This window comes from Ixodes scapularis, unplaced genomic scaffold, assembly GCF_016920785.2.
Source record: "Ixodes scapularis isolate PalLabHiFi unplaced genomic scaffold, ASM1692078v2 PGA_scaffold7__128_contigs__length_106722199, whole genome shotgun sequence".
NCBI lineage: Eukaryota > Metazoa > Arthropoda > Arachnida > Ixodida > Ixodidae > Ixodes > Ixodes scapularis.
In genome coordinates, this window is record NW_024609882.1 from 38,705,755 (window position 1) to 38,733,620 (window position 27,866).

At 48.2% G+C, this 27,866-nt stretch overlaps 1 protein-coding gene across 2 annotated transcripts; it reads left to right on the plus strand.

The window, feature by feature from the left end:
* The first annotated feature begins 11,709 nt into the window (after positions 1 to 11,709).
* Positions 11,710 to 27,694, plus strand: LOC115319540 (alpha-tocopherol transfer protein-like). Of its 2 annotated transcripts, XM_042286541.1 has the most exons (5): positions 11,710 to 11,815; positions 12,915 to 13,010; positions 16,695 to 16,888; positions 18,484 to 18,594; positions 27,491 to 27,694. In XM_042286541.1, the coding sequence occupies exons 1-5, from the start codon at positions 11,710 to 11,712 to the stop codon at positions 27,692 to 27,694; spliced, it is 711 nt and encodes a 236-aa protein (XP_042142475.1). The 2 variants fall into 2 exon arrangements, 1 of the variants encoding a protein (XP_042142475.1); XR_006076642.1 differs by lacking the exons at positions 11,710 to 11,815; positions 16,695 to 16,888 and having other exon boundaries at positions 12,956 to 13,166; positions 27,491 to 27,609.
* Positions 27,695 to 27,866: the final 172 nt, after the last annotated feature.

Here is a 27,866-nt window from a genome sequence, read left to right on the forward strand (position 1 = left end):
CTCCCATTGCAAGCAACGAGCGCCTTGGCGCAGCCTCTCTCGCTTCCTTCTCGCTCCGAGAATTGCAAACGTCGAGCGGAGAAAGCAAAGTTGCCAGACAAGCAGCAACGTCCAAGATGGCGGAATTTACCATTTTTCGCGTTAAAAAAATACTTCACCTATCGCAACAAAACTGGTGGCTATGGAAAAGTAATCATTTATACCTTGCGTAAATTATTCAAGCACCTTAATGGGCTTTTAAGACCTGAGTTAGGAAAGAAAACGACCCTTTGCCCCATAGACTCCCAGCAAAATTTAGCAATTAAATGGCGTCCATGTCCCGTGATCGCCGATCTAGCAGTTGCACCCACCCTCACTTGAGCCTCCCTAGCGATAACGGTCGTCGTCGGCGCCATCTTGTGTCCTGGTAAGAAACTACACGACGAAGAAACTGAGCGCGCGAAGATCTAAACGAACCTCGCCTGACGGCCTTCGCATTTTACGTCTAATGCCATTATCGGCGAAGTGGCGGGTTGCGGGAATGCTTCCTGCAGGGTCGTCGTGGCGGAGCAATTTGTCCTCTAAGTTTAAGAGGAAAATTTCTCCGTTAGACGTGGCGGCGTCACGTGACATTGTACCGTCGTGTCGCCGACGTATATTACCTCAGTTGTGAAAGCCCTGCTGAGGGAAGTGGCCCCTTCACTTCCCTCAGTCCGTCTCCCGTAAAGGCCCTCGATGTGTTTGCGTTTCTCTTGCAAGTAGAGTCAAATGCGCCAGTGCAGGAGGCCCTTGTCTAGAGCGATCCTTTGAAGCAAATTGCGGCGCAGCACTGAAATTAGAGGCCCTTGAATGAGAATGGCGACGGAGCACCCGCTCATGGGTCGTGTCTTGAGCGTTTCGTTTCCACAACAATGGTTAGCACTACCTTAAAGGGGCCCTGCAATCCTATCTAAGCGACTGTCTTTTTTGGGGATTCCACATCTCTTGTTGTTCGGGCAACCCGGCATGCACGGGGTGAGTCACTAAATATCAGTGCGTCATATTATAACCAAAAGGTGTGGAAACCTCCTTCTTTTACGGGGACGCCCCGTGGTGCTGAACGCGCGCGGCATGTGATGAAATCGTGACGTTGTCGGTTCCGTTCGGCTCCTGCCTTACGACCGGACAAAAGCGCTAAAAGCTCCTTTTCTTCTTTTTTTGCTTTTTGTTGAAATAAAAAACTTTAGTTACGCGAACCATTTCAATTATTTATGAAAGTAGTTTTTCTTGAGTATTTTACATGATGAAAGAAACGAATGCAGTTTAGAAAGTACGGAAACAAGAGACAACGCGCGATGACCCGACCACATACCCCCCCCCCCCCCCCCCCCCCCCCCCCCCCCCAAGCGGTGGAAGAGGCGGCGCAGGCGCCCCCGCACAGGATTTCGAAGCGCGCCTGCTTGAGGATCTCGGAGGCCATGCCCCGCGGATCCTTCCAGACGACGCACGACGCCGGCAGCATATTTTGCAAGAAGCGAATGTACAAATATGTCTCCTCGCGAGACCACAGGAGGTCGTGGTCGAGATGCTTCGCCAGCGCGATCTGGGCGCTTACGAGGAGTGTCCTCGTACGGTACTACTCCGAGCTCCGCACTTTTATCGAGGATTCTGATCTCCAACTCCGAGAGACCTGGTAAATTCATGGCGGCTCTCGCGGTGGAGGGCTAAAGTAAACAACGAGCCGTCGACGCGCATGAGGCTGCAGGGGAAGCGGCCGTCAGAGCAAGCCGCAGCCGATTCGCCAGTAGCTCCGCCTCTACCATTGTCCGCCCAAGCCAGGACCCGGGACGTCATAAAGAAGTTTTTTTTTTTTTTTTTGTCTTGTTGTTGTGATGGCTTACCAGAGCGCTTTCACCAGTGTCATGAGCTTGCTAAATTGAAATCTAGCAGAATGGGCAGGTTTGTTAATCGTAAAAAAATGTTTAGGGCTCTTCATAGTTGCAGTGTAAGCTGCTGCGCTAAGTCAAACGGCGATCCCTGAGAAATTCCTCTCGTTTTCGTATTAAACAGAACGCGAAACGGCGACACACCATATCGGAGGAAACTCCGATATGGTATGTTTAAGCTGGTATGCTACCTAGGGCTGTACGCAAAAGTGTAGTTTATTGGCGTGTGCTGAGGAATACCGGTTCGTGTGGGGCCGCGGTATCATTTTATTCATGCAGAGTGACCAAGGCATGATTCGATCTGCTGTTGAGTCTTGTCTTTCATCGAGTCCTCCACGCACCAACGCACAGGAGGCTAATCTCCCATGGAGAAAGGCTCTCAGTTACGTTGATGTAAATGCGGTCTGTCCGCCTTTTAAATAAAATTTTTTATTTTGCCAAACTTTTGTATATTTTTTCATGCGTTATACTAATCACTGTTCATTCCTTTGCAAATAAATTTGAACGGATACAAAAACGCCTCCCACAAGCTGTGCTCCGTTTGTAAATATACTACATTCACATTCAACAGCACGGAAGAAAAATATATTTTACAGCTTCACTGGCTTCGCAACATTCCTTAAATCTGTTTTCAATACAGTGTTACAAAACATGTCCCACTTTTGTTACAAAATCTTCCATCTGAAAAGAACGTCAGATTGTGGTTAATATGAGCATATTACTTTTCGTAGATTCCTGGCTACCGGAGAATCATTGCAGGATTTGGCCATGAGCTACCGAATGCACTCCTCGACAGTCTCAGGGATTCTGAGAGGGACCTTGCCGGCCATCTGGGACTGCCTGCCTCCTGTTGTACTGAAAAAGCCAGCCGTCCCTAAGTGGGAAACGATACGATAGGAGTATTGTGCCAAGTGGAATTTCCCGAAAGCCATCGAGAGCACTGACGGGGAAGCACTTTTCTATAAAGTGCCTAGACAACAGTGGGTCCGATTTTTATAATTATAAAGCGTTTTATTCCGTGCTCCTGCTCACTGTCGCAGACGCTAGCTACAGGTTTACTCTAGTCGATGTAGGAGTACAGGGACGCATGTCAGATGCCTCTTTCTTCAGGAAAGGTGCCATCAGGCGTCACTTTAAAGCAAACCCTCTCGGGCTGCCCTTTGGTGTGTAGCCGGCGACGCCGCTTTTCCATTGAGAACGTACTTAATGCTTCCCTACACTGGAAGAAATCTAGATGACAACAAAAAAGTTCAATTATCGTCTTTCCAGGGCGCGCCGATGCGTCGATAAAGATTCTTTCATTTTAGTCTCCAGGTGGCGTTCTTTCCTTGGAAGAATCGAAGGTGAAGTCGAGCTTGTCACTCATGAGAAAGGTAGCCGTCTGTCTCCATAACTTTCCTATGGCTGACAACTTTTAATACTGTCCTAATGGTTACGGTGACAGGTCACAGGGGTGGGCAGTGCAGAAAGTTCGGTGGAGGCAGACTGTAGCGCAGAATGGGACTGGCAATGCAGCGACCTGAAAGCACCCTGCTCAAGCAGCCATAGATACGAGGGATGAGATCTCAGACTATGTCATGCTTGCAGAAGGCTCTCTGCCACGGCAGCTGGACGTTGTCAGAAGTTGCTAATACGTGACCCTCTGTTACCATTTTTTTTTTCGGAAACATAGCGTAAGACAATTTTCCGCTTCCCTCCTCTAAACTGCTCTTTTTTTGGCATATTTCACTCCACGTGTTAGTCTTGTTAACTATTTGAGTGCCACTTGTGCGTGTAAAAGTTGTTTGCGTGGCTACTTGTGTCAGTCTATATTCTTGAGCCTGATTCGTTTATTGTTCTCCAAGTTTTTTTTTTTTTTCTGCTGCAGAGATTTGCTGCAGAGGTGAAAGACATTCCATGTCAGCCATTTTTCTTGTAATTAAAATGGGGGCGCTACATTACTTCTATGTGACGTTCTTTCTGTCATTAAAGAACAAGGAACCCATAAAAACGCCATTCTTACTGCCTGGATACGACAGGCATGTCACAAAATAAATGGTCGTCGGAAAAATATTTTTTGCCCCATATTTATGCCGCAAGAGGCAATTGTTGTCTGCACGAGCTCCACCGCAACTATTCTATGAGAATGATGATTAGGAGTGTACTCTATATCCGCCATTACTCCGAAGCGTCTCTTTTTTTTCCCGCGCTCCGAGAAGACGTGAGACAAAAGAGCTGAGTCGGAAATCAAGTACAATCCTAATCACCCTTATTATTATAATATTGTATAATTTTGGCATCGCAATTAATACAAGAATTAGCTATATCAACGTCAATAATGGGCGCGAAGTTAGCCAATAATGGGCGCGTCTTTTGACGAGAATTAATCTTATTTACATGCCGGTCCTATTCGGGCATTAAAATAGTGTTTTTTGTACGTTCAGTGACCTGAAATATCTTCTTTTTTTTTTTCAGCTAGTCATTGCTTTGATGCCCGCCGTTTGAAGTTCAAGTCTCTGATATATTTTCCGGCTTTTGGTTCGTGGGTCTGAAACCGAGTCTGCACCAACATTTGATCATTTTTGTTACCTTTGATAGTGTCACTATCACAAGAGCTTGCGAAAGATAGTTATATATATATATATATATATATACGAATAATATTATCACTCTGTGTTATCTGTGATGATTTTTCTAAGAACTATTTCGCATTGTATTGTGTGTAGTATTATCCAGTGCTCTGAGGCATTTCTGGCAAAAAAGGTGAGTTTTCACTTCAGTTTTGGTGCTATTAAGCCGGAGTCGTACTGTTCATACATCATCCAAAAGCCAGTCACGAGTTATCGCAGTATCTGCGGTTCGAATTCCGTGTGCCAAGCTCATTGAACTCATTGCAATGCTGAATTTGAAGCACGTATGAGTCTAGTGAGATTAAAGGTCAATGACCCGGTGCTATTATAGTAGTGTTTCCACTTTTTTGGCACAAGGTGTTGGGGCGCTAAAAATGTAACGCAAATATTATTTTAATTTTTTTTATAATTTGGTTATAAAATTATTTTATCACATGAGTCACATATGTCATTGCATTTCTGTGCAAAGTAGAATCATAAATAATTTTTAAAAAAACGCAGCAGCCTTCTGCTTTATTGTAAAAACACACAGTAATGGAAGTAATCGCAGCATTTGTCGATTAATTAGTTGTCATCTTTTGCAATTACCTCTATTATTCGGGCCTCTCACTTTGCTGCTGCAAGCCTGGACAATCTTTCCAGGCGCACACCAATGCGGCAAAGGCGTCAGTTTCCGTCTCTCTTTGTCCAGCTGGCAAAGCAGTTGTTGCTCAAATGCGTCACTTTTTTACCCCTTGTCGGTGCGTTTGACGACACTGTCGCACGCGGAGCCGGCTCATCACCATAAGTATTATTGAGCTGTGATTGGCCCCCTTCCATCTGCTCCAAATCGATGCCATTGTTGTCCTCAGAAGGCGGTGAGCCACTCTCCATCAAATGAAAGAGGTTCTTTGCCGCGACATTACCGTCCGCGTCCATGGCTAGTGCTGTCTTGTCCAGGTTGCACGCCGTTCTACAGGAACAGAAACATGCTCCACATAGCAAGCAAAACGGTTTTCACATAAACAAAATGTTTCAAACATCTTTCATTTTATTATATTAGCATAACATTCTTGAACATTTCCATCAGGTTAGTGTCACATTTATATCAGAATCACTGCGAAATAACAGCTACACTATAAGTTTATAAAGTACAACTGAGGCATTTCTGCAAAACATACTGCCATATGCTTCCATCGGGAGACATGCAAACCACCAGAAAGGTTCGCGTGTGTCCAATTGATAGGGGAAAACACCTAGATAGCTTTAAATGTGTTCATAAATTAACATCACGAGGCTACAAATTATTCTGCACAGCGTGCCAAGCTTGCTTCAAGCCATGGGAACTATTTTCACAATCGTTTTGTTAGAAATTTTGGTTGTGTGGGGCGATGCCGGGTGAACATATGAAGAAGGCAATGAAGGAGGGCCGTTTTTATATTCATCTTCGTTACACACTCAAAACAAAACTCTCAGCAGTGCTGGAGAGCTCGCTCACTAAAAAGCCTGCCTGTCTCAGCCACGTTGCACACAGGCGCGGCAACGTGCAACGCAAATGCATGGCATCTCTCGTCGGGCCAATATATGAATTCCCGTGAACATGACTGTGATCATAATGCGTAACTAAAGTTATACATTTTGTGTCTGTTTCAGCGCTTACGTTCCTTAAACCATTGGCTTGACAACGTGTCAAAGGCTCACTTTGTAGAACGGTAACAGTCTTTTATAAAATGATATGGCCTGCAAGAATTCCCACGTTTGCCTGGCGACGAACCCACTGCCGCTTCGCTTCGTGAGTTCCTGGGCCCTTGTTTCGCGCGTGTAGCGGTCACGCAACCTCTTTCACAGTTTCTGGCAGTCTCCGACTAAAAATCAAAACAAATTGTTTAGTTTAGGGCAATGTGTCAAATGCTCCACTAAGGTGCGAAAGCACTGTCGGTGCACGTCCAACCCGGACTCGCTCGTCGTCTGCCCGTCGCCGCTTACGCGCAAGCTTTTCCTCGTCTCTACTCCTTTTTTTTTTCTTGGGGGGGGGGGGGGGGGGGGGGGCACATTACATCGTTTCAATCTATATAAATACAAATGGATCGCGCAAAGCCGCTGCCCGCGCTCACCCTGCCCTCAGCTACCATGAGGCATTATCCCTAACCAAGAAACTCCGTTGCCCGTCTTTGCCCTTGTCTCGTTTTATCCGGCCACGACCGCCATGACAACTATAGTAAGTCAGGGGAGGGTTTTCAATGCTTCCCTTTTAAAACAAATTACAAAACATGATCGCGCCTGCTGCAGGAGCGGAACACAGCACCGCGATAAGCACAGACGAGATGTGCAGAGCAGCGAAATAGCTCACCTGTGGGGAGAGACCGCAACGCTCACGGATGGCCTCTCAAGCATTCCCTTTCCTGTCCCTGTCACGGTACTCAAGCTTCCTCGTGTCGTAGACACACGGCTAAAAATGAATTCCCTCAATCAGCTAGCTTCTCGACGACCCAGTCCGATATTTCAAGCGTGACGCTATACACGGAGTTGTGCTCCCGTCATGCTATGCGGACCGTAAGCTCGTCTGCTTCTTTTGAATGGTTGTGGTGACGTCAGAGCGCCGAACTCTTATTGGTTTGCTTGCTTTGAGGTCTACCCGCTATCCTTCAGTCACAGCCAATCAGAGCTCGTCGTCTTTCTGACGTCACCACAACTCTTGTGCAAGAAGCAGACGACTTGTTCTCCGGACTGCTCGTATTCGCCGCGCTTCTCGCGCGAGGGCTGCCGGGAGCCAGCGCGTGATGCATCCTGGTCCGGCCCCTACGTCGCGGAATACGGCATCATGTCCCATTTTGGCGTCAAGCTGGTCAGGCAGCGTCGAACGCCGCCGGTCGCGCCGATTACATTCATCAATCGTTCAGTCACGTGTTGTGCAAGTTCATCCGCGCCGACCTTGTTTACGTGTTTTGTCTGTTGCCTCTGGAGTTGGCTCCGCTCCACCGTCAGAGCTTGCCGTCTCGCTGCCGGCTCGAGATACAACGCCGCGGAAGTGTGGTGTCTGCGATTTGAACAGATCGTGAACGCTCCGGTTAAACCCAGGGTGCAGTGAAGAGGAACGTTGAGGAGATGGTAAGCTAGCGATTGGCTTTCAGCGATATATTTCTGTGGAAAAAATCTAAGGCGCAAAAAAAAAAAAAGCTAAAAAAGGCAAGAAGTCTTCGACTGAAAAAGTAAAAAAGATCGCACTATACAGGGTGTTTCAGTTACTCTGTGTCAAGACTTAGAAAAAGCTGGTGTACGCCACAGGTGTCGACTCATAACAGTAATTTTCACATTCCCGTTGTGAGCGAGTCAATTTACTTTTTTTGATGTGCGAACTGGCTAATTATTACAAAATAATTAGCTAACCTTTTTAATATTAAATTGTGCGACCAACTCTTTAATACAAGGAGTCAAAGAAAGAATAAAAACACTTAATGACAAGGACAGACAGCACAGTTCTTTCAATGAATGAACTGTGCTGTCTGTCCTTGTCATTAAGTGTTTTTATTCTTTCTTTGACTCCCGTATTTTCACCAACACGCTCTTTCATCTTTGTCTTTAATACAAAAGTGGCGGAGTCTGTGGAGAAACATCCCATCGTGTGAATTCTATGAAGGTAGACTTTGGGTGTCTCATTGCTTAGGACTTAAAAAAAATCTTTAAAAAATGACATATTATCGCTACATTTTAACTTTTTGGCTTCATTCTTGGTTGGTAGATACAAGAACCCCGTGGCTGTGTGTATCTTTATTCTGCACAGTAATTATGGAATGCGTTAAATTTTGTTTTATAATCTGATGTAATTATTATTATTATTATTATTATTATTATTATTATTATTATTATTATTATTATTATTATTATTATTATTATTATTATTATTATTATTATTGTTGTTGTTGTTGTTGTAGTTGATTCAAACCCAAAGTTTGATGTTCATGAGGGCAGAATGGTTTGCGCATCTTAACGAGTGCTTCGCCTTCTGTGTCGCCTAACTACATACATAATCTGAGAACACCAAAGCTACAGCCGTTACCTCATTTACCGGATAGGACAATAAGCTAATATTTTAGCGTGAAACGTTTATTGGCTAGGTTTTGAGATGAAGTGAAGGTACGGAAAGCGTAACCGCGAATTTCCCCGCAAAACGTAGCAAGGAAAATGACGTCACATGACATGATGTCAGGTGATCTACACACTAAATCAGTTTTCCCGCTAAATTTAGCGGGGAAATTGGCACGTGACCGGACGCGAGTTTACCCGCTGAATTTAGATTGGGGAAAAAACGTCACATGGCTTGATGTCACGTGAGCCACACAAATTCGCTTTACCCGCTGATTCCTTCGTGGGTTTAGGATAAGGCTACCAGGGGACGTGTTCAGAGATGTCTCCATAAACGGAAATTCACTCGACGGTACATCAATGTTTGTTGAATGACTTAAAACAATCAGCGAGCGCCACTCCTGATAGTTCATGACCATCTATAGCATTATATGTTTGATCGACGTGCCTTTCCGACCACGGCCCAGAACATTGTCCATCAGTTTCCAGGTGGCGTCGGGTTTTTTTCGTGTGATGTCAGAAAATTGTTGCCGATAATATAGTTTCTTGGCAGTTCTAACTTCCACGTTCAAATTGTTCCTTTTTTTTGTTTTTTTTTTTGTACTTTTTTAATATTGTGTGCGAAAAATCGTGATAGCGCTTATATTTGTCTTCTATCAACTTCCTATGTACTGTCGTGAGCGAAGGTTTTCTGCTTTTTTTCGACCGTTTAATCTTTCTGAGAAGGAAACGCACGGCATATATGTTTGTGTAAACCCTGTAATAAAATTAAAGTATGCAATATCTGGATCAGGAATGACAAAGAGGACCAGTTGTGTACGCTCTCATTTTCGAAGGGTTTCAAGGCCTCAGTTACCGTACAGTGCATATCAGATATGCACTGTACGGTAACTGGCCTTTTCTGGACGATTTTTTTTTTTCCATTTCCACTTGAGTAAATATAAAAACAGGACAATGATCGCTGATATAGGATATGATAGTGCCAGCGTGAGAGACGATAGTTTCAGTATTTGCAATTAGTAGATCAAGAAAGGAATAAGTAGTCGGCGTAACGCGTGTTGGTGACTTGATTAGATTCATGAAACAAGCGGAGTGGACTACAAATGGGGCGAAAGTTGTTTCTACTGAGATACTCCAAATACAGTTCAAGGAAATTTATAAGATGCGAGACATTCCCGTTAGAAGCCCTGTATACCACAGATACGATATAAGAGTCGTTTATCAGTGTGAATGTTTTATAACCATCGGTTACCATGAAAACCTTATGAATCATATTCTATCTGCGACCATTTTTAACATAAATGGCGCCGCCGCCTCCTCGCCGGTCCGGCTGGTTAATGAAACAATTTCTGTATCCGTGGAGGCTGATCGTATTGCTATTATTATTAAACCATGTTTCGTTCAGCATTATAACATCAAAAGAAGAAGTACATTGGTTCAGAGAGTATCTCATCTTCTTTCTTACTAACGGAACGAGGGTTAAGGTGCAGAAGAGAGATGCGTGACTGGCAGGATAGCTGGAGGTGATAGGGCTGCACAAAATCGGGATATTTCACCGATTCGGAATTTACTTTCTAAACAAAAAACTTCACAAGGAAGAGAAGAAAACAGGCAATAAAAAAGAATAGTTGCCGTTATGTTGCAAACGCCATCAAGATATGTCACCTTTACAGTTGGCGTTTTCCCGGCCTTGCGTGCAAATATGTTACCGTTTCGCACCCAGAGAGACTTCCAGTTTCATTCTTTATTCTTGGCGACAGTTATTCATAGCAATTTTTTTTTTAGAGTGGGGAAGAGAAGTTCGGCTCACAAAAACCGAAGCCTCCGACCTCATGCCAGTGTCATCGCAAGTGATTCGCCGTTTCCTGGCATGTCCTAGGAAATATTCCTGCCTGTTTTTGCGCGTGAAATACACAATAATGTTCTTGGGCGTGCCGTTGGGAACAGGTGGCACACTTCGAGATCGGTTTCCAGTAGTGGCACCATAGCCACTCTTGCGTTTTTAATAATTTCTAGAACGCTTTCATCTTGTTAGAGTGGGCTCCCTCTAATTTCGATGTTTCGATTGCGGCTGTATTGTTCGCCATTTACAAGCAGAATTTCATATTCTCTGACTCGCTCATGTAGTTATTAGCATTCTGATCAAAGTTCATTGTTATCTGCCTTAAAGGGGCCCTGCAAGGTCTTTTTTACTGGTTTTTAATTTGCACCGAACCTGAGCGCACTGAACGTAGTAACTTAGTGAAACTTTTCTTTTCTCGAAATTCGCTTTATTTTAAAAGGTATAGGCTAATTAAAGTTACAAAAACAAGCAAAAAATAACCTCCCTCATGACGTCCTTGGTTGCTTGAGTGGCCGTGAACTAGAGGAGGGGTAGTGGGCTCATCGCGAGCGCTCACGGCTACCACACTCCGTGTCGACGGCGCGTGGGGGCGCCTCTAAAGCATATTCCGGATAGACTGTATGCAGCGGGAAGCCAGAGCGGCTCTCATTGCATTTGCTGCGCGTTTAGACACAAATTCGGCATGACACTTCATTGGCCACAAGCCACAGCAAACACGGGGTAAAGATCAGTTCAGAATGGAAGCCATTTGGCGCTGTCATACCGCGAAACGGCCAAACCGCAAGAAAAAGCTTCTCGCCGAAGGTCCCGAAGGCCTTCGGAACGCTCGGTGCCGGTCGGATCCTCCTGTCGGTACGACCGCAGCGCCAGTAGTAAGCCCGGGACCAAAGACGTCATATTTTGCGCGCTTTCGGTACAGCGGGTCGCCCTCGTCGGTGGAGGAGGTTTCCGCATCGTCCGGTTAAAATATGACACACTGATATTTAGTTACTCTCTCCGTGCCCGCTGGCTTGCCCGAACTTCAAGAGACGTGAAAACCGCAAAAAAGGTAGACGCTTAAATATGATTGCAGGGCCCCTTTAAGCTCCTTATTTTCCTTCATTGTGGTGTTCAGCTGGTCCCTCGTATCCTCAAACGTCTTGATAATTGATTCCATGCCTACATTCACCTCTTATAGTTCTTTTCGGAACTTTCTCTCAATTGAGCTTTTCAATTTTTCGTGTTCCTGCCTTATGTCTCGCTCAATATCTTCACAGAGTTTTGACATTTACAGAGCCTGCCAACTTCCATCATGGAAGGGCTTCCCCCCGACCTGAAGCTCGTGGCTAAACAAGAGCTTGGGGAAACGCCGCAAAGGAGGAGGGATGCTGTGGCACGATTACGGACGCTTGTCCAGGGTAAGTAAAGATGAAGAAACGGTGCACAGCTTAACATCCCTAGTCCTTGATAACAAAGCAAAAGGGCTGACTAAATTGGCGTCCCCTCTAAGGGGCCATCGTGATACACAGTTTGGGTGCGAGCGCTGCGGCTCACTAACTGAACACGTGTTCTCACTAACCGATCGCGTGTCCTCAATAAATTGAACACGTGTTCTCTATAACCGAACACGAATCCCTGCAGAACGCTGGCGCAGGGCTCGCGAACAATATGTGCATCGCGTTGTCGTCTTGAATGAAAAGCTGAAAAATCTTCCTTACGGCCCTACTACCCGTAGGAGGTGTTGGTACACACACGTTAAAGAAGAAAGGCGGCAAGAACGAGTGCCAAGACGCAAGGATATGGGACTTCTTACAAAACTAAAAGGCATGATTGATTTTCTCTAGCGTGACGACAAAAGTTTGTGTTAGCTTCAGTTCAAAGGAGGTCGTATATTTGGTATTTCCACATGATTTACCATCGGGGGAGGAAACTCCGGAGCCCAGAACGGCCTATTTGAACTTCTCCCTCTTTCGGTAGCACCAGATTGCGGTGACCCTTTAGAGCTATTTGAGAATGAGACGGCTCGCGAGGCTTGTGGCAATTAGAGAAAATCGCCAAGGCGGCGTTAAAACGATGGTACGCGCGTTAACGAGCAGCGTACCATAAGCCACGAAGAGCGAAAATCAGCGAATGCCACGCTGATGCGATCTTTCATGACGTATTAGCGCTTGCGATACGATAGCTGGCGAAATCGGTAATAAACAGAGATTTTGGCTACGGAAACAACACCGCGTGCACTCTAAATACGGCGGCACACGGCAATAACCGCGCCAAAAGAGATGCACGCCAAGATGGTGGCACGCGGACCGTCTGGCGGCGCGAATGCCGAACCCTACGCCAAGAGCAGACGAGGTTTTCGCTCTCATTAATTGGAGGGAGACAGTGGGAGACACAAGAGCATTTTGACTTTCCTTCTATCCACTATCATTATAATCAGAGCTCAGCGCTCTGACATCCACCGCACACTCTCATCTCCTTTTCTCCTTCATTTGCTCTCCGTGTATACATTCTGGACAGAGGAGCCGGCGCTGCAGTGCCCCCTGGACGAAGAGTTCCTGGTGAAGTTCCTGCGCGGCCGCAAGTACCGCGTGGAAGAAGCCTTCAAGATCATCCGCAAGTATTTCCGGGTCCGTTTGGAATACACGGACATTTTCGATAATCTACTGCCATCACGCATCATGTTTGATGCGATATTCCGCCGACACAAGCTGCTGACTCTTCTCAAGAAACCCGATCCTCAGGGGAGGCGAATAACCCTTTTCAAGCTGGGTAAGTCAGACTCCAAGGGAAAAGTTTATTGCCTTGAATCAGCAAAGTGTGAAGCGAAGAAAATATAGAGGAGCGGTGCATACAGTTTTTGATTCCACAAGTTGAGGGCTATTAGCCCCGAGAAGTTCGCGTGGCGCCCCCTTACGGCGAACCGGGGTGACGTCACGGCGAGGAGAGAATTTTTCCCCGGCTCGCCCCGCTCGCCCTGTGGAGGCTGTGACGACGCTAGCTGTCGGCGCGCTCGTTTCTATTTATTTTTTTTAGCGTGTTTTTCGCAGGAAGTGTAAATTTTTTTTTATGTGCCTTTATTGAGGTATGGCCTGTAGCTACAAACGAGACTTCAAGCAACATTTTAAGCATGGTTGACAGGGCGACAACGCATGAATCACAGCTGGTATATGAAAGTAAAGTATGGCCACAATTGCAGGAACATCACTGTAGATTTACATCTCGCACAATAAATGCTCCTGATGGTCTGAATGAAGTGGCAGGTTGAGTATACTATTTTTTTTGTATCTTTGTTTTTAAACAAGATCGCCGAAGCAGAAAAGCTGCTTCGGCGATCTTGCTTCTGCGATTAGTTGAGGGTATATCAACTGTCAACTAATGTATAACAAACGTAAGCGAAGGTGTCTAGCTCGTTATTAGTCCCTTGGGCTTTAAAATTTATATTTTACTTAAATCGAATTGTCCTAAAGCTAAAATACCAGAAGCTTTTCTCACGCGGACTGTCGCACTTCACAGGTTCCACATTTTCTGCTACTAGTGCTGCATCTACCACTGGACAAACGTTCGAATGCTTGCTTTTACTCCTGTTTTCCTCTGTTGTCATAGGGTCCAGCTGTAGGGAGTTTGGAGGCTGAGGAAGCTTTTGGCGACCTGCAGCAGTGTCTCTTTTAATTGAAAATGACGATTCAGACTAAACGGTGTATTTTCCGGATACCCAAGACTTGAATAAAGAATTTCCGGAAAAAAGTATAAACATTCTAAATTACGGCACTATTGCTGTGCATATCTTGGGCAGTTCAATACATATCATACAGGCAACTGGGGTGATTCGGCCGTTTTTGCTGCTACCATACAAAATAATCTCCAGTATGAGGCATCTTCTAAGAAATATGCCTGCATATGTATATATATATAATTAATTCATAAAGAAACTACATTTATGTAAAACAGCCCTGTTCCACGAGTGCTTCAAAGCTAATCGGACACGGGGCCTTTGAAAAATCTGCGAACCAGCGCAGGAAGTGGAAAAGGAAGTGGAAAAAAACTTGCCTCCTTGTGCCTACTTCCCCCCCCCCCCCCCCTTCCAGACCCCTGGAAATTCAGACACTCCCCCTAATTTCATTTCTTGAGGAAACTCCCGATTATGTGGAAACACAGTTCAGAACACGCGTACTACAAAAAAAGAACTAGCACGACAGGATAATGCTGTACAGCATTGTTCGGTCGTGTTTGTTCTTCGTCGTAGTCCAAGTTTTCTGAGCTGATTTTCCCTAGCATATTCAAAGATAAAAATCCCTTTTAGCACCCCCTTCCAAAAAAAAAAAAAAAAATCCAGCGAACAGGTTTGACTGATTTGGAAATTTGACTAAGCAGAATTTACACAAAAGGGCAAGGAGATGCACCTGTGTCACCAAGTTGACTACCGTAAAATACCGAGCATGTTCCTCTCTCTCTCTCTCCCCCCCCCCCCCCCCCCCCCCCCGCCCTCGTCTAAGCGCACCCTCCTATTTTATGAAAATTTAATATTTTGGTGTTCGCAATCTCAAATGTTATTCCCAAACCGAGTAAGGGACCCTTTCCTGTTTTGATTGGATAATTTCTGAATTTGGAGAGGGCGCTTGCTCGGTATTTTACGGTCATACCGTGTTCTTGTAAAAAGAAGTCTGTATATGCCAGGAGGCCCAACCGTGACGTTTTTATAAGCTAAGTTTCGAACTAAGCCCATAGGGGGTACAGCATGTTATTTGTTCTCGTGTTTCCGACAAAAGGCTTCGCTGACCTAGTCAAACTCTACGTCAACAGTCGGCTCAAACCAGGGTGTCTGGCAAATTATTGTTTTGAAATTCTCTGACTTTTCCAGGTTTTCCCTGACAATTTCAGGTGAAATTCCCTGACCACTGTAGAGGCGGTTAAGTATATAAGATCATTACAACAAGGCACTGAGCATTGAGCACTGCGAGGATTATTTTGCACGGGCTCAATCCAACTTTCATGTTCCAAAATATTGGGTTTCGTTCAGTCCGGATTAAATGGGCCCTTTCTTGCTGCCGACATCGTCAGTGAAGAGACCACTTCCAGAATACGATGACGACGTGACGCAAGACCACAAACGCATTCTTAACAACCGAATGGCACAAATGAACACTTTCGGATACTTTCGGCTTGGAATGGATTGGGTTCTGCGGCTTTCTCAATTATTACTAAATCTAGTAGCTCTAACTGGATTTAGCCTAGTTCTGCGCCCTAGATCCAATCCGATCCAAGGCTTGGGCTGGATTTGTCGGCTGTTCTCTTTGCATCGGGTAGCACTCTACATCGGGTGAGCAGAGCCTACGCTCCGCTCTAAGCAGAAATTATTGCCTATTTTTCTGCACCCAAGTCCTCAAGTCTTTGCTCTGGGCACTCGATGGCGTTTCCGGCTGGTTTTACCTGACTGGGCTCGATTTTTAACAATATCCCCGACAATTCCCTGATTTTTCTCGGTAATTAAAATTTTCTTGACAATTCTCGATTTTCCCGATTTTCCCGATCGCTAGGCACCTTGTCAAACTCGCGTTCAACCAGTAATGCACTCAGTGAAAATGAGACCCAGCCTAACGTTGACGCAAACTTCGTGCTCAATCTGAGCCCCACATTTGATGGCGGAAGATAATAATAATAATAATAATAATACATTTTTATTTTGTTTCATCCCTGAAATGGGGGACCAAGACAAAAAGCTGCTGCAGCAGCTTGACGGAGGTCCTGGCCCCCTTTACAGCAGCTGATTCCTGAGCAATTTCAAAAACGAACAAAACGAATGCACGACAAAACTAAAAATGACAAAAAATGAACGACAAAACGAATCCAGTTCATACGCTTTGTATTGACTAAACACTGAGCTCCGTGGAAGCCAAGCTGGACAAGCCGTCCTCTCTAATTCCACCTCCTCGCGAATCACCGCTTTCCATTTGAACATTCTCTTATGCCGAAACCGTCTTGGGGGATCGGTCACCGAATCTGTTCAAGCACCTCAGTTCAGAGCCTGGTGAGAGAAAGCTCGCGCTGGAGGAAAACAGGGCCTGTGTTTAATCACAAACCATGCTCGTTTCGACCTGAATGAGCGTCGTAAAAGCGTGCGGTCGTGTATCATTATATACCGTGATGCACGTTAAAGGCCCCAGGCTAGCTGTCGTACCGCACTCGTAAAATTTCTTCCCTACAGCCGAGACACCAGACACCCATTGGAGCTAACTAACTTCCGGCTGTCTACACGAACACGCACCGCAATCAGAACGTGTTTCCTCCGTGACCTTGCAGGTGTCTGGAACCCAAGTGTATGCTCACTAAACGAGTTCTTTAGAGCTGTCGTCGTTGGAGCGGAATACTGTCTGCTGGATCAGCGATTCCAAATTGCAGGCGTCGTGGCGGTGGTTGACCTGGAGGGACTCAACTTTTCTCACCTTCTCCACTACACGCCGAAGGAACTCAGGAAGACTGTCAAGCTGGGCCAGGTGTATCTTCATAGCCTACTTTGACGATTAAAACGCCGTACGCTGTAGATACGGCCATGTTACCGATGAACGAACGCTCAACTATGTATAGACCTCTCCAAATATCGTCTTCTGAGCGCTGCCGTCTCTGTCTGCAGGGCAGCGAAACGCCTTCTGAGCATGCGCTGTAGCTCTATTGCGCGTTATGAGACACTGCACATGTGTCCAACGCTCGGTGACTCACATTTTTCGCCCGGGTGATACAGTCTAAAAAAAGTCTGTGCGTCTACTTTCACGCACAACACTCGGAGAACCAATCAGCGCAACTTACGGAAGCAGGCAGCTCAGCGAATGACAACGGCGAAACATATGTTCAGACCAAAAAACGCAGTCCGAGTTGTGACATTAAGCAATGCAAGCGTGACGTTTTGCATTGCTTAATGTAACGGAGTACAACGGCTGATCCGATGGAGTCAATCAAACAACACCAAGAGTGTCTCGTCACGGTACCTGTCGTCTTCGTGGATTTGCCTGCCGTCTTCGTGGATTTGCCATCACTGGCTCAACCAATCACAGACAAACAAAGCGCAGGATCACGGCGCATTTGTTGTGATTTATTAGTCCGTGATAGCAAACGCACATATAAACCATCAGAACAGTGACGATGCACTTCTGGTACTGCTTGATTGGCTAATTCGGATCCTATAGCGCCGGCTGCGATCGAATTTAAAGTGAAACGGAGCCCCCCCCCTCCCACCCCCATTATAAGTACTCTCCTCACTATACTTCGTTTCACCTTAAATCCGAGCGCGGCCGATGTTATGAGCGGAAGGGCCCATCAAACGGCGGAAAAAGCGCAACGTCATGACGTGCTCCTTTCGCTTGATAGGACTAGCCGGCGGACGAGCACGCACAGAGAGACGGCGGACAACGGCTGGTCCTCTTAGGGGCAGAGAACACGCAATGACGTTTGCATTTTTCGCTTTTTTATTGGCCCTTCGACTTATAACATCGACCGCGCTCGGACCTAAAATGAAACGAAGTATATTAGCATTTTGAAACGCTACTTCCCCACGAAGCTCTTAGAAGAGCCAGTCGCTGCTATCTAGGAAGGGAGCTCCGCCAATGACGAGGTTGCGGATATGATTAGGCCTAAAAAGGAAGAGTCTGCGCTGTGGCACCGATCATAATATATTTCGCCTTGCTAAATATGTCAACGTGCAAGCTGCTTTCTAGGCTTATGCTCCTCGATTCACTGTGATTCTATCGCGCAGAGAGGTGTATTCCCGTAAAAAAGTAGTTCAAAGCATTATAGCTTGTTTCACTCCACGTGACGGCATGTTGCAGTTTTCTTCAAACCAAAATGTGGTAGTCATGAAAATGGTGATTGAAGGATTCTAATATATTTCATAACGAAGGTATGCCGCAGATATCTCACTGGTTCTGAAATATTCTAGGTTCTTCGTCGACGTCCTCATTGCACATAACCGAGAAAGAAAAAAAAAAAAGAGAAGAGGAAGAAACTGTGTGTCTCGATTGGCATGAACGCAATGACAAACGAAACTAATGACAACCTCAAACAAGTCTTAATCAAATTGTCGCCATTCATATTACAGGAATGCTACCCACTCAGGATCAAGGGTATCTACTTAGTGAACAATCCTGAAGTATTTCAGCTCCTGTACGCAGTCGTCAAGTTGTTTCTGAACGCGAAGATCATCAAAAGGGTAAGGATTTTTGCACACAACTGTCTGCTGACGCAAGACACGTTGGCGTCATGGCGTATTGAGCCTCGTACAAACCAGCTGCGTGCATAATTCTACAGCGATGCTGTAAATGGCTAGGGTTCCTTGGATTTTTCGCGTGAAGTGACTAAAACTCTACGCTCGCACCGCCGCACGCGCCGCACACACGGGTCTTCCCCATATAAAAGATTAGAAGTGAATAACCAAAATGAAGTGTTGATGAACGCGCGTGCAAGATGCCATATGTTTTAGGCTTATGTTTTGGAACAGTTTTTGCTGCCATAGCCTCCTCTATGCTGACAAAGCCTGGCAGTTCGTCACGACAAGCGGCCGTTGAAATTGAACAGGTTGAGCGGCAGAACAACGGATAAGAGGAGAGTTTAAAGTCCATTGATAATATTCGAGCTTACAAGTACCGCCAACCATTGTTGGGGAAACGCGCGAGACATCTGCCACGAGCGGATGTTCCGCCGCCATGCGCTTCCAAGGGCCGTTCATTTCAGTGCTGCGCCGCCATTTGCTTCCAAGGGCCGCTCAAGACAAGGGCCTCGTGCACTAGTGTATTTGACCTACTTACTATGCTCGCACCCCACCGCCCTATCTTTGGCGTCGTTCGAAGCGTTTCCTTTTGTTCTAGTTTCCTTTTGCTCTGCCCACCTTGGGGTGACGCATTAAGTGTCTCAATCATTCATCTGGATATGATTATTATCAGTTCTGCTCATACATGAAACGTCCAGCCTTGCAAAGAACGGGTAAAAAGTACAACCACCATGCCACACTTCAGGCCTGTTAATGACCTCGAATGAGTCGTGATTCTTCTCGACATGGAAGGAAGGGTTTGTCACATACTTGGTCTTCAAATTTTGTGAAGCGGTTTGAGACGCTAAAGGTTCTGAATGTTTTAGAAATGCTGAGGGGTTTGATGGGCTGAAGGGGTGTGAAGGGCTGAGAGGGTCCATAGCAAACCAGGGCTGAATGGTTATTTACAATAGGAAGATGTCAATGTTTCAGAACTGTGGTCGGTTTGCCTTGCTGCATACCCGACCCGGAGGAACAACACGGAGCCAACGGTTTCAACAACAAGAAACTACATTTAATGGGACATGGACGAGACGATTAACATGGTTACCAGCGGCGCCTGAGTCCAGGCAGCGACTCTCCGTGCGCCGCCTCTGATCTGCCTTATCAAGGCGGCGCATCCGATGTGCGCGTGGCTGGCGTGACGTCGCCGCCACGCGGGAAAACTTCGGCACCTTTGCCTCGCAGTCGGGCAACTTGGCTGGGGAGCCGCCAGGGTGCCCACACTTCCCCCCCCCCCCCCTCAAGCTTCGTCCGGCATGTCGATGACGGAAGACGTTGTGGGCGTCAGGGGGTGGATGGCGCTGTTGGGCGGACTGACGTTGTAAGTCCGGCCGGCGCCTGCTGGACGAGCGCGGCGGCTGCTGACGAGCGCGGCGGCTCGGTCAGCTCCAGCTTGTCGCTTGAGCTTGTTCTGGACCAGGCCTCCAGCAGGTGGCTGCTCTGCACGTGGTCCATGGTTCTCTGGGCTGCCCCTGGCGCGCCGACGTCCTTGGTGGCCCGGTCCACCATGAGACCGGCCGCCGTGTCATTCCGATGGCGGCTGTGGTGACGGTGGTGTCCATGAGCCAGCTCCACAGAAAAACAAGGAAGCAGACGACATGGAGCTCAGTTGAGGGTTGAGCCTAACGTCATCTTCGCACCCCTTCCAGAAAGTTTGAAATAACGGATCTGAGGTGGGCACACAATCTTCTCCCCCCTCTCTTGAAAAGGGGGCAGATCCGTGGAAGTAGACAACTACCCCCAAAATGCGAGAGAGGCCAAGGAGACCAAAAAAAAAAAAAGGGTTCCTCTCTCTTTGGTGTCACCGACGTCGCAGGTTATACCGCCGCCTCGGTGGAGACAAGGGGGTTTCCGGAACGGGACGGCCGTCAGTGTCGTTCCGGTCCTGCGAGAAATCTTCGTCTTCTGCTTGAAAAAATCGTTTAAGGTCGGTGACATGAACAGGTCCGGTTTCCTCACTAGACTCACAGTTAACTAGTTTGTAAGTGAGTGGCGAGCACTTTTCACGCACGCGAAACGGACCTTCCCACCTGTTGGCGAGGGAGGCTGCGAAGCCTCGAGCGGCGTCACTCAGTGGGTGAGTGCGCCGGAGCACAATATCTCCCACCTCGAACTGCAAGTCACGTCGCCCCCGGTTGTACTGTTCAGCCTGCTGTACCCGGGCGACGTCTAGATTTTCTCTGGCCTCTCGAAGGTTATCGGAGAAACGCTTTCGCAGGTCCTCTGCGAACTTCACGTAGGGGCGAGGCCTTCCTCCAGACTCTGTAGAAAGGAGGCTGTTAGAAAGCGGGAATGCGAGCTCCTTGCCGAAATTTAATTGGGCAGGAGTGAGACCCGTTGACCGATTAGTGGTTGTACGGGTTGCGAATGCCAGCTCGGGCAGTTTCGCGTCCCAGTCCTTGTGGCGCTCGGTGTAGGCCACTAGCATCATCTTAAGGTTTCGATTTACCCTTTCCGTGATGTTTGCTTGCGGGTGGTACGGGGAAGTTCTTTTGTGCTTGATTCCCAGTACCGCGCATGCGTCCACAAACACCTTACTCGTGAGATAGGAGGCATTATCGCTTACAAGCTGTGCAGGAAAGCCAAACCTAGCGAATGTTTCGAGTAGACACTCCCAGATTTTTTGCGAATCCAGCTTCCGCAAAGGGAATAACTCGACCCACTTCGTGAAGTGGTCGGTTACCACGAATAAGTACTGATTACCCCGGGTACTACGTGGGAAGGGGCCCATGACGTCACAGCAGCAAATCTGCCAAGGGCTCTGACTCGCGATTGGTTGCATTAGACCGGGGGGCTGGCCACCACGTGGTTTTGCCTTCTGGCACACCGAGCAGCTACGAGCGTATCGGAGCACATCCTGCCTCATGCCTGGCCAGGTAGCAATTTGGGATAACTTTTCGTAAGTCTTGCTCCCACTGCTGTGTCCTGCCAAGGCAGAGTCATGCATGTATCGGATGAAAAGCTTACGTAGCTTGCGGGGTATCACGGTCCGGAATGCCGAGCCATCCGGATCGTCGTCGGCCTGGGGGATGTAGCGCAGCAGGAGGCCGTCGTCGCTCATCAAGTAGGAGTCGAACTCCTCGTCACTTGGGCGGTCGACTGGACCTCTTGCTGCCAGCCAAGCGGACACGCGTTGGCAGAGTCCGTCATCCAGCTGCGCCTTGCGAAGCTCCTCGCGGCTCACCAATGTACCCCACCGTTAATCTGGGGATCCTCGTGTCGTGGCCGCGACGGTCACCAAGCCATGGGTATCCTGCGAGTGTTCCTCGGGAAGTGGAGCACGAGAAAGCGCATCAGCAACTTTGTTAGTTGACCCCGGGCGGTACACAATGGAGTAGTCGTACTGTTGTAGCGTAAGCGCCCAACGAGCAAGACGTCCAGCTGGATTCTTAAGTCCCCTTAGCCATGATAGCGCTAAGTGATCAGATTGAATCTGGAACGTTGCGCCATCTAGGTACATATCGAAGCGCTTCAAAGCATGAATAATGGCGAGACATTCACGTTCTGCGACACTGTAGTTGCGCTCGGCTGGAGTTAGCGTGTGGCTCGTGAAAGCAACTGGCCGAAGCACACCGCCGTACTGCTGCAGCAAGACAGCACCCAGGCCACAGTCGCTTGCATCTGTCTGCAGAACGAACGGCTTGTTCAAGTCTGGGAGCTGTAAACAAGCGTTGTCAGTCACGGCTCTTGAAAGGGCTGCGAATGCGCATTGTTGTTGTTCGGCCCAACACCACTTGACGCCTTTTTTTAGAAGGTGATTGAGCGGCTGCGATATCTCGGAACAGTGTGGAATGAAATCCCTGTAGAACGCAATCATTCCGAGGTATCTTTGTAGGCTCTTTACGTCATGTGGGCTTGGGTATTCCGTTAGCGCGCGCAACTTATCTTCGTTGGGGCGGAGCGTGCCGTTATCCACAACGAATCCAAGGAGGTTAATCTTGGGCGCGGCTAACTGAACCTTTCTGGGATGAATCGTGAGCCCAGCATTACGCATTCGCTCAAGTACAATGCGAAGGTGCTCGACATGGTCTTCAATAGTTCTCGAGAAAACAACCACGTCATCCATGTATGCCATGGCAAATTCGTGCTTCGAGTTCCCAAGTACAACATCCATCAGGCGTTGAAAACTGGCTGGAGAGTTAGACAAGCCAAACGGCAGTCGGGTGAACTCGAACAACCCTCTGTGGCAGATGAAAGCTGTTTTTGGGACGTCTGATGGGTGAATCTCGATCTGAAGGAACCCGCGACTGCAATCCAGCGTTGTAAACACGGTCGCGTTACCGAGCGCGTACATCACGGAGGAAATGCTGGGGAAAGGGTAGCTGTCTCGTACGGACACATCGTTAAGCCGCCTGTAATCCACACAGAGTCTGGCTGTTCCGTCTTTTTTCGGGGCGAGAACAACGGGGAATGCCCAGGGGCTCTTCGACTCACGTACTGAACCGGTGTCGATCATTTCCTCGAGCGCCGCATCAAGGAGTGCCCTTTTGTGGACGCTGATCGGTCGAGGGTTGCACCTCCGAGGCGGCGCGTCACCGGTTTCAATACGGTGCAGCAGAATGTCAGTCTTTCCAGGTGTTTCCGTGAACATCGGTGAGAAAGACTCCAGGACGGCTTGCAGCTCCTGCTTCTGCTGGCTGCTTGCGGGGCACTTTCGCAACGATTCTCGAACGCCGGCAGGCAAGACGTCTGGCACCGTGGTGAAGTGGGCTGCAGTGGTCGAGTTAGGGATGCAGTCCTCCCTTTTGGTAAACGGAGTCAGCTCCGGTTGTTGTCCCAGCCGGTATCCACCACCAGAAAAGTCGAGTGTCATGCTTTCGCCTGTAATGAAATCTCGGCCCAAGATCACAGGTACCACAAGTCCCGGCATATAAAGAAATCGCTGACGTCGCTTCTTTCCATTAAACCGAATGTGCAGCCTCACGGCTCCTCCAGCTGTTATCGCTGTACCAGAAGCTAGCTGCAAACGGGTTTCGCACTCCCGGAGGCTTATCTTTTTTGCTTTGCAGAGTTCGAAAACGAAATCCCCTATGAGCGAGATAGCGGCCCCAGAATCCAAAAGTGCGGCAATGGGAAAATCGAGCAGTGATATTGTCATGCGCGGTTCAATGATGTTAGGCTCGGGCTGGATTCGACATACGGATGGAATCTGTACCGCGGCCTGACCGCTCCCAGGGACTGCACCGGCCGTCGGCGAGTGGCTGTCTGGTTTCAGCGTCGCCGGCCGTAGTAGTTTCCCTGGTTGTTTTGGTTCCGGCCCTTTGCCGCCGTCTCGTGCCACCTCTTGTTTGTAGTGTCCAGAAGCCTTGGACACTGCTTTCGGTGATGGCCGGGCTGCTCGCACTCGTAGCAGCAGTCCGACGACAGTTGCCTGCTTAGGCCACCGACACCGAGGTGCCCGTCGGACCGCCTCCAGTGATCGGATAAGGAGCCACTATGGGAGGGCCTCCACCAGGCTTGCGACTGGCTGTTGTGGGGAGGGCTTGTTCCGTTGCGGCGGGGGTCAATGCTGCTGGGCTGCGGGTTTGCGACCGCACCGTGCCAGTTTTCGCCAGCACTTGCAGGAGCAGACTAATGAAGATGGTTCGCTTGGGTGGTGATCTCCGTTGGGCCCCAGCTTGCGATAGGGCACGGCCAACGACCTCCCACCTGTCGTGGCGACCCCCGCCCGAAACCCTCCCGGGCCTCGCTGTGACCTCCGGGGACCTCTCGGGGAGAGTTAGGCGAACACACGCTTATCCCGCACGGGAGTTCACCATGCATGCCACGCCAACTCTCCTGGTTGACGTGGTGGGGAAGGGAGGTCTCGTTCGGACAGTCCACTTGCGTGGAGGCCTCGGGGCCCCGCCATGCGCATGCCGGTTCGAGCGCGTACTTGACTGGTGGCGGCGGCACGTAGTTCCGCTCGGCATGAAGAGCTTCCTCGATGAGGCGGGCGCCCCGGGCTAGCTCTTCAAGGGTCTCAAAGGTGCGGTTGATCAGGTAGACGTGGTACCTTGGGTGACACTGTCTTCTGACCCGAGCTACTCTGCCCGACTCCGGTGACTTCGGGTCCGCCCTCTTGAAGAGCTCTTGCATGACCCGAACGTACCGGACCAGACTTTCATCCGGGTGCTGCGTCCTTGCCTCGAGCTCTCGGAGAATCTGCGTCGCGTAGCCTGCAGGCAGGAACTCTTCTCGAAGCCTTGTCTGGAAGTCCGCCAGGCTGGTGAAGGGGGTCTGTGACCCCAACCAGCACCTGGCGCTGGCTTGTAATGCCAGCGGGACAATCCGGTCCACGATGAAGGCTTCTGAGGCACCGGAGGCAAGGTGGTACGTCTGCAGCTCGCCCAGGAAGTCTGCCACGGACTTGACGTCGTCCTACCCCATGTAGACCGGAACAGTCAAGTGTGGTCTGGGCTCTCGCGGTGGGGTCTCCTGCTGGCCAGGCGTGTGGGCCAGGCGCTGCATCACGGAGTCGCACATCTCCGTGACCTTCGTGAGCAGGTTCATTTGTGCTGCTGCGGCCATCGCGGCTTCCTGCTCCCGCGTGAGCATTCCTGCAAGCACAAAAAAAAGGAAACGCCCCCAAAAACCCAACACAAGCGCGCAAAACGATTGCCGCGTTCACAAAGACGCGGTCACAAACACGCCAATACAACAAACGTGGACGTGACGGAAGCACGAAACAACGATAGGAAACACGGGGGATATGAAAAAGGCTTACCGAAAGAAGAAACCAAGCCCCGTGAAATTCCTGCGAGTGGGTAGCATACCACGGTTGGGCGCCATTGTGGTCGGTTTGCCTTGCTGCATACCCGACCCGGAGGAACAACACGGAGCCAACGGTTTCAACAACAAGAAACTACATTTAATGGGACATGGACGAGACGATTAACATGGTTACCAGCGGCGCCTGAGTCCAGGCAGCGACTCTCCGTGCGCCGCCTCTGATCTGCCTTATCAAGGCGGCGCATCCGATGTGCGCGTGGCTGGCGTGACGTCGCCGCCACGCGGGAAAACTTCGGCACCTTTGCCTCGCAGTCGGGCAACTTGGCTGGGGAGCCGCCAGGGTGCCCACAGGACAAAGCACTCTCTGATTCACAATCTAAGTAATTTTCTGAAACTTTAAATGGGAAAATGGGAGCCGTTCCCGGGTGGTTGACGCCATTCATCATCATATATTCGTAAGCTTCGTCGGCCACTATTTTTTCATTGAAAGTTTCTGAAAATTCCCTATAACTTTTGAACAAGATAAAGGTTGGCCCTGAAACTTTTGCACATGGTCCAGAACGTTAATGCTATATTTGGGCGAATGCTGACTGTTCGACGTTGCGTAGTTTAAATTCGCGGTTAAAGAAAAACATTGTGATGTTCTGTCGGGAAAACCCTGTGTACAATAGTTCTTCATGAATTGGCGATTAAAGAATTCCTGCAGTTTTTGCTCAAGAATTGGGTAGAAACTGCAGCTCAGACGCCAGCTTTCTGCCTCCAATGGTACTTCGGCGTCCAGTGAGCACGCATAGAGAAAGCAGCTCAGAACGCAACGAGCGCGTTGTGGGTGTTTAACTTGAGCATTCCTAGAGACATGGCAGCAGAGACGAAAATTGTTTACGCGTACGTACCCACTTTTATCGTTTTTCTTCGGAGTCTGAGCTCAGTCGCGATACCATGAGCTGTTAACCCTCTATTCGCGACTTTTCTTAACACATCTGAGACAGCACGGCCCTAGCGGTGAATTGTCGGGGTCACCTAAAGCAAGTCAACGCTGTCACGGATCCGGGATTGACCACGAGTGGTGCGCAGTGTTGGTGGTAACGCGTTTCAAGTAACGGCTTTACCGGTATCGCGTTAGTTTCCGGTGCCGTTGCAATGTTTTTCTGGCATTTTTCAAAGCAGTACCAATAACATATGTTACTCATTTCGAGTAACGGATAACCTAGTTATATTGCCCGTTACCTCTTCTTCCCAATGCTTAAATAATTACGCTTCAATTTTGTTTTTCATGTTTCTAGGGGCAAAGTTGCATAGGTCCTGGCTCTCATCCCACATGCCTTCATTATTTTGCATCTCTTTTTTCTACGCAAACCCTACCGCTTTGTACAAATATGGCACTAAGCACATCAGCAACGTCTGAGCAGTAAAACTTTTGAAATCGTAAATAAAAGTAACGAAAAAATGCAACGTGCCTTCCGTTATTATTGGTAACGGTAGCGCTTTCTTTTTATTTCGAGCTCATATATGTCTGTTACGTGTTCCCGTTATTTACAAGTAACCAGTAACGAATTTGGTTACTTTTGTTTACTGTAATGCCTTCAACACTAGTTAGTACTACAGGGCTCGGCTGGGTCAGCGTTCGGTATGGCACTCATACTCAATCAGTAGAGAGTTTAATGGAACAGTTTTTGCACGTCAGGTACGGGACGATGGACCCTCCGATACGAACTGTGCATATGCCAGCTTTCTGCTGTAGCGCATGCGCAGTTCCTACCGGAGGGCCCATCGTAGCATGTCGGATGTACAAAAGCGGTTCCCTGAAACTCCCCAGTGAGGGCACATGCTGTAGCCGAACGCTGACGCAGCACTCGTCTCTAACCTGTGTCCTGCGTTGACATTTTTTAGGTGAGGCCAAAAATTTATCACGGCATGGGACCTTGCCATTATTAGGCATTTATTCATATTACAAAATGCCGAACTCAGGAGGCAAGCTAACTCGACATTAGGAGGATATTGAAAAATGCAAACTTTCTTCTATGCCGTCATTTTTTTTTCCTGTAGATCTGATTTAGATATGAAGGGTCGTATTTTTTCATTTCAGGTTCACTTTATTGGACGCGACTACGACCAGCTTCATAAACTTGTCCCCCGCGAACTGCTGCCCGAAGAATACGGTGGTACCCTGGACAACTACGACTACGACGAGCTTGAGCGGGCCTTGCTTAGCACCGATACATTTTTTGTGGAGCTCGGCAAACATGGCTACCGGGAGCAGAGAGCGCAGAAAGAGTCGACTGAACTATAAACGAGTCAGTTCCCTTGAATACTGCAATAAACAAATGTCTGAACGTGTTGGAAAGGGATAGAATTAAAGTTAATTGACGAAATCAAAATGTGGACACCAGTTTTTGTTTTTGTTTTGTCTTTCACTGGCTTTATAATCTTTATACCCTTCGATTACTACTGTGCATTCATCT